The 14242-nt window shown below is 45.2% G+C and overlaps 1 protein-coding gene across 1 annotated transcript in view; it reads left to right on the forward strand.

The window, feature by feature from the left end:
- The window catches only part of LOC129711986 (hemicentin-1-like), a 238407-nt gene that overhangs the window by 70833 nt on the left and 153332 nt on the right, over positions 1-14242 (forward strand). Inside the window, exons 19-25 of the mRNA XM_055660084.1 lie at positions 120-264; positions 786-898; positions 2342-2501; positions 3401-3566; positions 11155-11282; positions 12655-12927; positions 13045-13137. Coding sequence (XP_055516059.1) covers positions 120-264; positions 786-898; positions 2342-2501; positions 3401-3566; positions 11155-11282; positions 12655-12927; positions 13045-13137 — 1078 coding nt within the window. The remainder of the gene's footprint in view (positions 1-119; positions 265-785; positions 899-2341; positions 2502-3400; positions 3567-11154; positions 11283-12654; positions 12928-13044; positions 13138-14242) is intronic.

The following is a 14242-nucleotide window of genomic DNA, read 5'->3' on the forward strand; positions in this document are numbered from 1 at the left end:
AATCTTTTTGAGGTGCCAGGACACCGTACTGGTGCATGCCTACACTGAACAAGCTCGGGCCTAGTTTACTCCAGAGATTGTGTTGTATTCCCCCCCCTACCCCTCCTCCCTTGCTGCAGTTGAGCTTGGACAGGCGCCTGTCGATCCGGAGTGACGGCAGCTTCCACATCGAGAGGGCAGAGCGAGGAGATGCAGGGAGATACGTCTGCACCATCACAAATTTGATGGGATCTGTTAATAAAACCATCACCGTGAATGTACATGGTGAGTCGTGTTGGGAGCGAAGCAGGATTATTTTGGTTCGGTTTCTCTCCAGCTCCAGCTCCAGTGAGGCATCTGTCCATACCCGCTCCCTGTGTCACAGCGTACGTGGACACACGCGGCTTTGGGTGCGAATGAACAACAGTCTGTGCTGAACAGTTTTCTTAGCCAGTAGCTACACTTACACTTTTAAAATACATTTGGACAGATATTTGGATTGGAAGGGTTTAGGAGTGGGAGATTGCAACCTTCACGTGGTCCGCTCTGTTTCGACGAATGCAATCCACCTGGCGTGCACAATCAAATAAGAACAAATAGAACAAGGTGTCCTACAACTTTAGGCTGTGCATGCCATTTAGAGGAATAATGGCCAAGAAACATACAGTACAAAGATGGCATAGAATAATGGCATAGAAACATACAAAGAGTTAATTTGGCCCATCATTGTCAATGCAGGGGCCAAAATAGAGAATATTTCTGACATGATACTGTGCGTGATATTTGAGGATACCCTTGTTTTACAGTACATCCGTCAATTAATGCTGGTCACGTTATCCTTACAACAGAAGAGGAGGTGCCTGTAACTCTGCATTGTGAATCCACTGGGGCTCCAAAGCCAACCGTCGTCTGGTCCAAGGTATGACTGAACCACGAGGCCTTGTTTCTGGGAAATAGGTCATTAAAGTTACACTGGTTGACACGTTGTAATGACATCAGATGAAATACTAAGCCTGAAAGTGTGTTGCTCGCTTTGGTGAAGGTGGAAGCCATCTTCGCAAGGACATGTTCAAGGACAAGGAAATGCTTGAGACCCGGGTTCATTCCTGACTTTGGGTTCTCCCTGTGTGGAGTTTGCACGTTCACCCTGTGACCACGCGAGTTTTAACCAGGTGCTCCGGTTTCCTCCCGCATCCCAAAGATGAGTGGTTGGGAGGTTAATTGGCCTTCGTAAATTACCCCCGGTGTGTGGGTGAGATAGAATAATGGATCCAGAGTTGGACCCTTAGGCCCAACTCTCCCTGCTAAACAAGATCTAAGATAGTTGCATTTGCCCACATTTGACTCGTATCACTCAAAACCTTTCCTATCCATGTACCTGTCACTTTATTCAGGATAATTGGAACTGAGTGGTAATTTTGGTGAGGGTAGATGACTTAGTCTTGCGTATTGGGGGGGGGGGGGGGGGGGGGGGGGAGGTTAGTTATCGGGTTAGAAACTGAAGTGCTGAATGTGCAGGGGAATGTGCAATATTTCTGATCATATCTAACTATACGAACTACATTGATATCATCTGACCTGTAGAAAACCTGATAACTAAACAAAACTTGAGAAGTAGAGTGCAGCCTACCTTCATCAGGAATGCTAACAGTGGAATAAACGTAAGTGGTCTTGGAAATGTACAAGACTGAAATAGGCCCTTCGGCCCACCTTGTCCATGGTGCCAAGATGGCACACTGGGCTAGTCCCATTTGCCTGCATGAGCCCCACAGCCACCTAAACCCTTCCTATCCATACATTTGCCCAAATGCTTTTTAAATGTCATCGTTGTTTCGGTTTCTCTCACTTCCTCTGGCAACTTATTTCCAGATACGGATAGTGAAAAAGTTGCCCCTGAAGTCCCTCTTAAATCTTTCCCCTCTCTCCTTAAACCTCTGCCCTCCAGCGTTAGAAACCTCTTCCCCGGTAAAAAGCCTGTGTGCCTTCACTTTATCCGTGCCCCTCGTGGACTTGTACACCTTAATAAGGACCCCCTTCAGCTTTATACGCTGCAAAGAAAAACGTCCCAGCCTGTAACTCGAGCCCGCAAGGCCAAGTGACATCCTCATACCCTGGAGAACCTCTCTGGACCCTTTCCAACGTGGCGACTTGGTTCAAGTTATTGGGACATTGAACGGAGTTGTGGAGCCAGTCAGCTTCTTTCTCCTTGCTTGGAATTGATGCATGAGATGAGAAGGGCTGGAGGAGTGGGATGGTGGGACAGTCACTGGGAATACAGCAACCACTATCAGAAGTGTTTCTTCCCTGTCAGTATTTGAAAGCTTGTGAATGTATTGTTTCTGAATGCACCCCCCCCCCCCAGGACGGAGTGCGCCTGCACCCAGGCGAGTCGCAGTATAACACGGACGCAAATGGGAGCCTCGTGATTGCTGCCCCATCATCAGAAGATGCAGGAGTCTACGTCTGCACGGCTTCCAACGTGGTGGGGTTTGCCAGCCGGGAACTCCAGCTGTTTGTCCATAGTAAGAAGCTTCGCCCTGTTGTTTTAATAAATGTAGACCTGTCCACATCCAGTGCGATCAATTGCACTCGCACCTCGCCAAACCACGGGACACTGAGGCAGACAAGTTGCAGACATTAATCCCATTGAGGAGCACTGATAAAAAACTAACAGCTAAAGTCACACCCCAGATCCATGCTGTCCACTTGTGTCAATGCAAAGAGTCCCAGCTACTATCTTCCAGCTCCTGTGGAATTCTCTGCCACAGAAGGTAGTTGAGGCCAGTTCATTGGCTATATTTAAGAGGGAGTTAGATGTGGCCCTTGTGGCTAAAGGGATCAGGGGGTATGGAGAGAAGGCAGGTTCAGGATACTGAGTTGAATGATCAGCCATGATTATATTGAATGGCGGTGCAGGCTTGAAGGGCCGAATGGCCTACTCCTGCACCTATTTTCTATGTTTCTATATTTCTATCAGGCAGCTGAACCATCCTACCACATCTAGAGTGTGTAGGAAAGGAACTGCAGGTGCTGGTTTAAACCAAAGATAGACACAAAAGCTGGAGTAACTCAGTGGGACAGGCAGCATCTCTTGAGAGAAGGAGTGGGTGACATTTTGGGTCGAGACCCTTAGAACCTGACACAGGCAAGGCCATTCGGCCAACATTATCCATGCCATTCATGATGCCAACTTAAACTAATATCTTCTGTCCTGCATTAGTTCCCTATGCCTCCATTCTCTTCATATCCATCCAATATAATTATGCTAATATGAACCAATAATACATTAAATTAATAATATTAATATAGATAACCATTATAATGCAATTCTGAATTTGAGGTCCCTTGTGCAACCAAAGACGCAGGCAAAATAATAATGTGACTTTACTATTAATCGTAAGTCTTGAATTGTATTCTGCAGCAAAACCAAAGATTGGTGAGATGAATCCAGAGGACTTGGGTGGGCTGATTGAAATCAGTGGCACTGCTGGGACAGAGGTAACGTTACCATGCGAGGTTCAGGCCTCTCCTCCTCCCATCGTCAGGTGGAAGAAAGACTCTCGACTGCTGCCAGTCTCATCGGCCAGGTAATGCGTCTGCGCAGATATCGATGCATGCTGCCGCATGTCGCAACAAGGTGCATCTCAGGCTCCAGCCAGCGTACTGCCACTGCAGTGGATGCTTCCTGTGGCAGGAACCTGCATATTGTGGGGTTGTGCTAACCTTTGAGACATTGGGCTGCTATCCTTATTAATTCAATTCAATTCAATTCAATTCAATTCAATTCAACTTTAATGTCATCGCACAAATACAAGTATGAGTACAAAGAAATGCAGTTTTGCGTCAGTCCGTAGTAGTTGTACATAAAGAAAAAAAAAATAGAAAGAGAGAAGATACAGAATAATCAAGAAATACAGAATAATTAAACAATGGGGACGGAGGGACCAGAGAAATCTATCGGCGGGACTCCGAGTTCAGCAATGTAATTGTATTGTTGTAGAAGTCTCCAGAGAATCAGTCTTCCCCCCCCCCCCCTTCCCCAACCCCCTACAACCAGTCTGAAGAAGGGTCCCAATCCAAAATGTCGCCAATCCATTCATTCCATACATGCCGTCCGACCCGCTGAGTTCCTCCAGCACTTTGTATTTTACTCTCTATGAGTCATACAGCGTGGAAACAGGCCCTTCAGCCCAACGTGCCTACACTGACCAACTGAATAAGTTTGACTGGTGATCATTTATTTGCTGTTTCTGAGGTTCCCTTGTTTGCGCCTATATGCCTGTTTCAATGACACTTCAATGGTCATTCCAGTGTAGCCTCCATGCACCAGCCGTGAACATTGAGAGGTGTCTCAAGGAGATTGAAGCCACAAGTGGAGTTGCACCTGTGATCTCAGCTGGCATGAAGTCAGATGTTGGAGAAGAGTTACTGCACTTCCTAACACAATATGGTGAATCAACTGTGTCCACGTCATTCTTAGAATATATTTACTGACTGTGCTACAGCTGTCGATGGATTGGAGGTGGAGTGGGACATCTCAACTGTGAAACAAATCTACATGTTACACAGAGATAAAAGAACAGAAAAAGTTTAAAAAAAAACCCGCAAAGTGCTGAAGGAACTCAGTAGATCGGGCGGCCTCTGTGAAGGGAATGGACAGATGATGTGTCAGGTCATGACTCTAGAGACGGGTCCCGACCTGAACCATTGCCTGTCCATTCCCCTCACAGATGCTGCCTGACCCGCTGAGTTCTTCTAGCGCCTTACCTTTTTGCTCAGGATTCCAGTATCTACACTTCCTTGTCTCCCCATAATGTAAAAACAACTTAAGGGCCTGTCCCAATTTGGACGTCATTTGCACGTCACGCAGGTGAGAATCCTGTGGCGCCGCGCGCTACCGTCTAGGCGCATAATGCACGCCTTCTGCACGTCATGACACGTAAATGACGCCCAAGTGGGACAGGCGCTTTTAGTCACCGAGACATACTACCCAGAAACAGGCCCTTCGGCCCAACTTGTTCATGCTGATCAACTTTTCCCAGTAGAAGCAGGGTAATTCCTCCAGAAAATGCAGTGAGTAGAGACAGTTCCATTCAAACTACAGGTGCACAACCTTTTATCCGAAAGCCTTGGGACCAGACATTTGTCGGATTTCGGACATTTTCGGATTTCCGAATGGGAGATTTTTAGCGTAGATTAGGTAGGTAGCGCGGGCGGCTTGAAAAGTCTGGAGCAGCTGCCTCCTCCCCGGAGACCGGGAGAATCATTGCATAAATGTTAGTCAGTTAGTTTGGAGGGATTTTATGTGGTGGTGGAGTAGGGGTGAAGGGGGAAACTTTAATTCCCTACCTGGTCGGCGACTCCCAACCTCGCGAAGCTGGGGGGGCTCCGTCCGGCCGCGGGCGGCGCCGGTTGTAGCTCCGACCCCGGCAACTCTACCCCTGGCTGCGCGGCTCCAAATCCAGCGACGCTCCGCGAACCTTGGGGAGTCGGCGGCCACAGCGCTCCGGAGCTTGCCGCACGGCGACCCGGTAAGGCATTGCCCGCTCCCCGCTGGTGTCCCAGCGCTGCGACGCCGCCGACTCCCAACATTCTCGGAGCTGTGGCGTCCGGCCGCGGGCGGCGCTGGATTTGGAGCGCCTCGCAGCCAGGGGTAGAGTTGCCGGGGTCAGAGCTACAACCGGCGCCGCCCGCGGCCCCACCGGCCACAGCGCTGCGGAGCTTACTGCACGGCGATCCGGTAAGGCATTGACCGCTCCCCGCCTCTCCGACCAGGTAGGGGACTAAGAATTAAAGTTTACCCCTTCTCTCCCCCTTCACATAAAAGCCCTCCAAACTAACTGACTAACATTTAAGCAATGATTTACAGATGTTTAAGCGTCTCCCGGTCTCCGGGGAGGAGGCAGCCGCTATAGTAGTACAGACCTGGGTTGACCGTGGGTCGTTACGGGTCAAGTTTGGCGCCAAACGCGAGCTTTGGTGTGTAGACCACATCCTGGAAAAAATGGCCGGTTTTCGGAGTTTTTCGGTTTCCGGAACACCGGATAAAAGGTTGTGCACCTGTATGTGTAAAATGAGTAATTTCAGCCACTTGCTGTGCTCATCAATAATAATAATAATAATAATAATAAATTTATTTATATAGCACATTTATAGTCAATTTTCATTGACCCCAAAGTGCTTTACAACATTTAAAAATCAGTTCCATACAAAGCATAAAGATGGGTTAACAAAATAATAAAATGCATAAACAGGACACAACATGTAACATATACATCCACCACAGCATTCATCACTGTGGTGGAAGGCACAAAAGATTTTGGCCGTCCTCCTCCATCAAGCCTGTTTAACAGAGAGACACAAGCAATTACAGGCGCTGGAATCTTGAGTACGTTCAAGAACTATCGCAATGTTTAAGAAACATTTACACAGGTACATGGATAGGATTGTATAGAGGGATATGGGCCAATCACAGCCAGGTGAGACTAGTGTAGATGGGACATGTTAAACTAAACAACAAGGTACCCAACCCTCGTGCCCCGGAGTTTTGGGATGTCTCGAGGGTGTAGGATATTTCTAACCCCCTTCCTTCCATTCGTACTGATGTGCAGTAGTCATAACTCAGTCCACAGGGTATTTGTAACATGCATCTGATTGCTGACTGATTGTGTTTCAATGTTCTCCATTGAAAAGCTATTCTATTTTTAATGGATGTGTTTGGGAGAACCATGAAATATAAGACGGTGTACTTCACGTACGGATCGAGGAAGCAGATGCTGGAACGGGAGAGATTTGTGGTGTGGAATTAGGATTTCAAATGTGTGGAAAGCATCTAACTCGAAGAGCATGATTTCCATTTACTGAAAGAATGTATGCGACACATCCACAGCACCAACCTCACCCCACAAACCTTTCTTATTCTCTTGCTTATTCACACTCACTCTCACACAGTGACTCTCACACACTCACTCTCACACTCTCACTCTCACACACTAACTCTCACACACTCATCTCTCTCTTGTGTTTCTCCCTTTCTCTCTTCTCTCTCATAGAATCATGGTGCACAGAAATAGGCTCTTCAGCCCAACTCATCCTTGCAGACTAAGATACCCCATCTAAGCTAGTCTCATTTGCCTGTGTTTGGCTGATATCCCTCTAAACCTTTCCTACCCCATGTATTTGTCCAAATGTCTTTTAGACGTTGTTACCGTACCTGCCTTAATTAATTCCTCTGGCAATTCATTCCCTATACTTAGCAATGTTACAAAATTTTGGGATTTAAAAAATCAAGTCTGTAATTTATCCCATCAGATAAAGCATAAAAATAAGTTTAATTTGACACCTAATTCACTTTCATATCTCAAGCATTTAAAAAGTTATGGCCATTTTCATACTCGGAAATTAGCATCTTGTTCCCTATTGATTTTCTATGGACATAACAAAAAAAGCTGTGATCATGGACAGTCAAAAGCCCATAACCTTCTTAAAAATTAAGAGAACTGAATGAAATTTTCAGTTATCGTAGATTGAACCATTCTGAAACAAACATAAAATAATCTAACTTGGATGACCTGAAATTAAAGCATATAATTAGTTAGTTACCCAAGTGTAGCAAATTTCAAACTTCAATTACTAGATCTAAACATCTATCCATTTCTTAATAAATGATTAACGTTTTTAAATAGCCCAAGTGTCCAAATAATATTCATAAATAATTCACAATAAAACATGATTTTAAAATCTCATTTACATTAATTTATAGGCCAAATGGAAGGAATTTAGTGTTCAATTGCTGTAAATTAAAGTCCATTTTAAATCGGCTTTCTAGTGGGATCCTGTGAACGCGCTGGTTTAGAACGTTCACATTGCAGTGGATTTGTGCCCTCAAATGCCCAGAAAAATACTGCGGGATATAAAGAGCCCAAAATTAGCTACTCGCTATAGAAAACTTTATATACAGGGTTCTTAAGAAGCCCCTTTTAATGTAAAAATAAGGTACATACCTTTAATTGTTTGCTTTATAAAACCCTGGGGCTGCGAGAGGTCGCGGGTTTAGAGAGTGATTTTTAAACTACTATAACTATTATACAAGGCCATAAAAACTAATAATACCTTTTGCGACGGGGTCTTTCAGCAATTTTTCGTTAATGATTTACTAGGCTGAACATTTTCGATTGTAACAGCCTAGTAAAAATCGCGTTTTAAACCCGCCCCCTCTAAACAGCGCCAAAATCGCGCACACGGGGTGGGGCAGATTCTCAGACACGATTCAGGTAGGTTTTGTAACATACCAACTATACTCACCAACCTCTGTGTGGAAAAAAGTTGCCCCTCGGGTTCCTATTAAATCTTTTCCCTCACACCTTAAGCCTATGCCCTCTAGTTTTTCAATCCTCTACCCTGGGAAAAAGACTGAGCCATCATCTTGCAACCGACCAGCAAGCAGTTAATTTAAATGTCTCCCAAGAACATCTGCAGTTGCTCCCGACACACGGCCTTTTGAGTGCCATGGTGTGCCACTTCTTCAGAGATGGTTGCATGGGGACCAGAAATGCCTTCAGGTCACAGTATGCATTCACAGTGTGCTGTGATTTTGTATCACAGTTTTAGAAGTTGAACCACTCCTTGATCTGCATCCCAGGCGCTATACACCCTTCAAAGTAGTGGAGTAACTCAGCGGGTCAGGCAGCATATCTGGAGAAAAAGCATGGGTGATGTTTCAGGTCGGGACCCTTCTTCAGACTGCTGACTATATTGGGGTGTACAAGATCACAAGGACCATGGATAACATGATGGCTCACAACAGGGTAGAAGATACTAAAGCTAGAGGGCATAGGCTTAAAGTGAGAGGGAAAAGGTTTAAAATGGAACTCAGGAGCAACTCTTTCTCTCAGACGGTAGTGGTCGAAGGGCCACTTTTCGTACCGTGAGACTCTGTGGCATTTCTGTGACCATCAATCCTGGGCTGTTGACATAAGGAGCAGGTTCTGTCAGTCCCCGGCAATGGCTAATGTCACCGTTCCGACCAGGTTTCCCAACCGAGCTAGTTGGTCTTGGCATCATCTTCAGCACAGACATTGTGGGCTTCAGGGCTGGTTGTTGGACGGTACTGTTCTATGTTCTTGCCCTGCTTGCCTGCGCTTTGGCCCATATCCCTCTGACCATCTGAGCCTTATAACTCCACAGTCATTGGTGACTTTGCCAACCATGATCGGCTCTCACTGGCAGCCTTTCCACACTGAGCTGTGATGTGATTCACTGTTAGGTTCCCAGCAGCGACAGGGAGACCAGGGACATGTTCCCAGTGCCCAGACTCTCAGCTCGGACAAAGGAGAGCTGAGAACTTGAACTGTTAGCACTCTCGTTCTTGGGACAGTGGCTGCACACCAAGCAAAGCACAGGGGTGAAATGAAGATGGAGCGGTCACGACAAAAGCAAATCTGCCATTTTAAAATATCTTCGACAGAACATTCACTTGCAAAGCAAAATGACGAGCACAAAGCAGTATTTGGCTTCAGTTTTGAAAATATCAGTCTGTGGTTTTTTTTTTAAAGTGGAGAGAGGTTTCATGTGCAGGCGGTGTTGATGTGGTAATGATCGGTGTTGTCTGCAGTAGATGGTCAAGCCTGCTTTGCATCCTGAAAAATACTCTGCAACAGTGGAAAAAGCTCTTGGCGTATTTAAAGAAGAACAGATGTTTGGGAAGGGAAAGACTAACTTGGAACGGATGCACAGCTTAAGCTTGCATCTTGTTTTATGTGGCTCTTGGGAATAATGATAATACAAAGCTTCTGTGGGCTGAATTTTTTTCTGATTAACGACTAGTTCTATAATTCATATAGTGATTTGTGGACTTATCAAGGTGCATTTTTTAGGCATTGTTCAGTTTCAAGTGTGGTACTTTGCTCTGTATGACTTTATTGAGAGTTTTGGTGATGTTTTGTAAAGTGTATTACACTTGTTGGAAATTATGTTGGACATCTTTGTTCTCTCTCTAGGCATACTATCACAAGCATACATATTTATAAACTAGCATCTGCAAACGCTTGTGTCTACATATCTATCTATACCTGCTTTGATGAACACATTAAAACAGATATTTTATAAAGGATTAAAAGTGACAATGCGTGTAGGAAAGAACTGCAGATGTTGGTTTAAATCGAAGGTAGACATAAAATGCTGGAGTAACTCAGTGGACAGGCAGCATCTCTGGGTTTCTTCAGATAGGTCTCGACTCGAAACGTCACCCATTCCTTCTCTCCAAAGATGCTGCTTGTCCCGCATTTTGTGTCTATATTTGGTGTAAACCAGCATCTGCAGTTCCTTCCTACAATCTACAAACCTCCATGCCTTTGGAGTCTTGTACATCTCTGTTTTCATCTGGTACATTGGAGATGTATTTGTGGTGGGATATAACTTGGGCCATGCAAGAATCTGACTGAAGCCGTGAGAGGTCAAGCACTTTCAAGCTGAGATACTCTCGGAGTGGGGGTAAACATCTTATTAGGCTGCTTTGATTTTCCTCTCTGCAATAAGCCGATGCAAAAATGCCTATTGTTCACCTTCAGGGTGCTTAGATCATTATGAACGAGACTTTCTGCTCTGATCTCATCTGTCTGTAATCTAACCATAAAAAATGACATTTTAATTTTGCTTTTTTTTCACGGTGCCAATTGGCTTTAGAGTTTGATTTTCTATTCTCAGTATTGCAAAGTATTTAACAAAATAATTAATGTTCCAGATGAATTATAGGACACTTGAGTTTTCACAGTTTGACATGGAAACACTGTTCTGCTGATTTCCAGAATTGTATTCGCTACAAGAAGAGGTTGGACAAATGTAAATAGTTTTCTTGGGAGCATCGGAGACTGAGGAGAGACCTGATAGAACCATATAATATTATGAGAGGCATACGTAGTTATGGTAGACAGTCAGAATCTTTTTCCCAGGGTGGAAATATCCTTGGGTGGTCCTAACTTCCCCCTGGTTACCTTCTTGCTTTTAGTGTTGGTATAAAATCCATTGGGATTTTGTTTAATCCAACTCGGCAAAGACATTTTATGGTCTCATTGGGAACTTCCAATCTCCCGCCTGGGGTCTTTCTGTAAGAATTTGTTTTTAATTCAATGCGCAAAGTTCTTTGTTTCCTGAATCGCCCATGTTGTGTCCTTTCAGGTACACGTTCTTGCCATCGGGGTCACTCAGGATCTTGGATTCCAGGGTATCTGACAGCGGGCTATACAGGTGCTCTGCCATCAACAGAGTAGGAAATGCCTCGTTGACTTTGCAGCTCATTATACATGGTGAGAGTTATTACCCTCAGCCTCTTCGTCTCCCTCCATGTTCTTACCTTCCTCAGGGTGTATGGTTGTGTTTGGGGGTGACTTACTATGAGTGACTGAGTCCCACCGTATGGAAGCAAGGTCCATGGCCTATCATCTCCATGCTGACCATCGCATCTTGTATTGCACGCTCATACCTGGTCCAAAATATATCTCATGCTTGACTTGAGGCATTTCATGGTAGATTTTGGCAGTTTGACACATTGTAGGAGGTGGTCTCACAAGGAACTTGCTCAGCTGTAGTAACAGCTGAGAGGGAGTGTTGTGCTGTTTGTGGCAAGGGCTGTATTGCTAATGCACAGAAGATCATCCCACCCAAAGACATTAATCAGCCTGATCTAAGTATTTGTCTTGGTTCTGTTTTCTGCCTCTGATTCAATAGCCCGACAAAAGTTTCCATTCATATTGGTCGGCACCTAATTCATTTTTGAAAGGATAGATTGAATCTGTTTCCCAATTCTCCTTTAATTAACCAGTTCTAGATTCCAACTTGATTTGAATAGATCTGGAGCGTGAAAAGTTAGATGAGAGTACTTGAACTGCAGGACCTCCAACGAATGGGTGTAAGACTCTTAAAAGGCCACAGCTCATTGATCTATTCAGATAGAAAGTAATTAATACAGGTAGTCACAAATTCTGGAGTAACTCAGCGGGACAGGCAGCATCTGTGGCGAGAAGGAATGGGTAACGTTTCGGGTCGAGATCCTTCTTCTGCCTGAAGTCAGAGATGCTGCCTGTCCCGCTGAGTGACTCCAGCTTTTTGTGTCTATCTTTGGATTAAACCAGCACCTGCAGTTCCTTCCTACACATAATTATTACAGGCTTTTGTCGTTGTTCCTTTATACATTCTTTCCTGCTGCATTATGGCTGCTGGTTCACCTGGCATGGATAGGAAAGATTTAGAAGGATATGGGCCAAACGTGGGTGAATGGGAGTAGCTTAGGTGGGGCATCTTGATCAGCATGGAGGAGATGGGCTGAATGGCCTGTTTTCCTGACGTATGGTTCTACAACTACAACTGGATGGACATGTTTCCAGCCTGAGATATTTCTCCCTTGCAGCTCTGTGGGGTCAACAGACAACATTGAGGTTAACCTTGTCATTTTCGGTCCTGAAACCCCCTGAACTGTGTTTGCAAGGATGCTCCACCACCAAGACAAGCGTGTGAAATATAGGGCACAGTAGATCGATGTTCTGGTGTTGACTTCAATTTGGGGAATTTAATTGGGGGGGATGGGAACCAGAGAATTTTGTTTTATAAGATGATTAAACTGGCCGAGTCCATGGGCTGAATTGTTATTTTATTTATTCTCATTCATCTCCCTTTTTCTAGTTCCTCCCAAGATCCAACCTTCACATCATCTTCTGAAAGCAATAGTGGGGCAGTTTGTTGACCTTCCGTGTCTGGCACATGGTGACCCAATGCCGGAAATCAGGTGGTACCGGGGTGATGAAGCCCTGCTGCAGGGTGCCAGGGATGCCCTTGATGGGCCCGATGGTTCCGTCAGCATTGAGGACGTCGAGCTCTCTGATACCGGCGTATATCGTTGTGTTGCAACCAATAATGTTGGCCAGGATGTGAGTGAGATGACACTGATGGTGTTGGGTAAGTGTACATTCAGACCACCACAGGACTTGGTCCAGATAAGAGCATGAACTAATCTGTAAGATGACTTGTTTTTCCATGAAGGATGGATACAATTCTCAATTTTTTTTTAATCAGAGCCACCGTTTTTTGCTGAAGATGATGCCCCGTTCGATGCCGAACAGGAACGACTGGCCAAGGAGAGAGTTATCCTTCCCTGCCCAGCTGAAGGTAGGCAACAGCCACTTGATGCGGGGAAATCTCGAGACTAGGGCAGGACAGATGCTAAGTGCTGGCTCGAATGGCCGAATGGCCTACTCCTGCACCTATCGTCTATTGTCTATTGAGAGAGCTTTGACTTCCTTGAGGCTCTGAGAACGTGTCATGGAGAATGAGCAGACGGGAACATTTTTGAAGACTTGGCTTGGGCCTTGCGGAAAGTCTCACCTGGGTATTTGGAGATTTATCCAGGCAACCACGAGGAGTTGTATTTTGAGAGGTTAAATGTAAGGGGAAAGTCTACAGTAAATGGTAGAATGTTTAGAAGCATTGATGTTCAGAGGGATATTGGGTGTGCAAGTCCATAGGTCCCTGAAAATGGCAACACTAGTAGATAGAGCGGTAACAAAGACATTTGGTATGTTTGGCGTCATCAGTCGGGACTTTGAGTACAAGATTCTGGAAGTCAGGTTGTACTAGTTAAAACCTTAGGCCACATTATTGTGTGCAGTTCTGGTTGACCTATTATAGGAAGGATGTTTTGATACTTTGTTAAAACAGTAGGGATTTGTTTGTTATTCCAACTTACCATCTTAAACATATGTACAAGTTAATTTCAGGATTGTTGACACATTTGGGAATCTAAATCTAAATTCTTGATCTAATAATGTATTAAGTACATTTAGTTCATCGAACTTTGGCCACCACTGCTGCCAGAGAATGCTGTACAATGACAATGTTTAAAAGACATTAGGACAGGTACATTCAAGATTCAAGATAGATTTAATTGTCACGTGTGCCTGATGGCACGGTGAAATGAATTTCCATACAGCCATACAATAAAAATCAACAGGACACAACACACTATAGGGTTTGACATAAAACATCCCCACACAGCAGAATCAAAGTTCCCCACTGTGTGGGAAGGCACCAAAGTCAGTCTCTTCCTCCACTATTCCCCGTGGTCAGGGCCTCCCCAAGCCATCCGCAGTTGCAGCTACGGGCGGCCCGATGTTCAGGACCGCACGCCGGGGTGTTAAAAGTCCGACGTCGGGGCTGCAGGACGTCCTCAGCGACGTGGACACAGAGTCGGCCCCCTCCTACCGGAGTCTGCGGC

The sequence above is a fragment of the Leucoraja erinacea genome, chromosome 31 (assembly GCF_028641065.1).
Source record: "Leucoraja erinacea ecotype New England chromosome 31, Leri_hhj_1, whole genome shotgun sequence".
Taxonomy (NCBI): Eukaryota; Metazoa; Chordata; class Chondrichthyes; order Rajiformes; family Rajidae; genus Leucoraja; species Leucoraja erinaceus.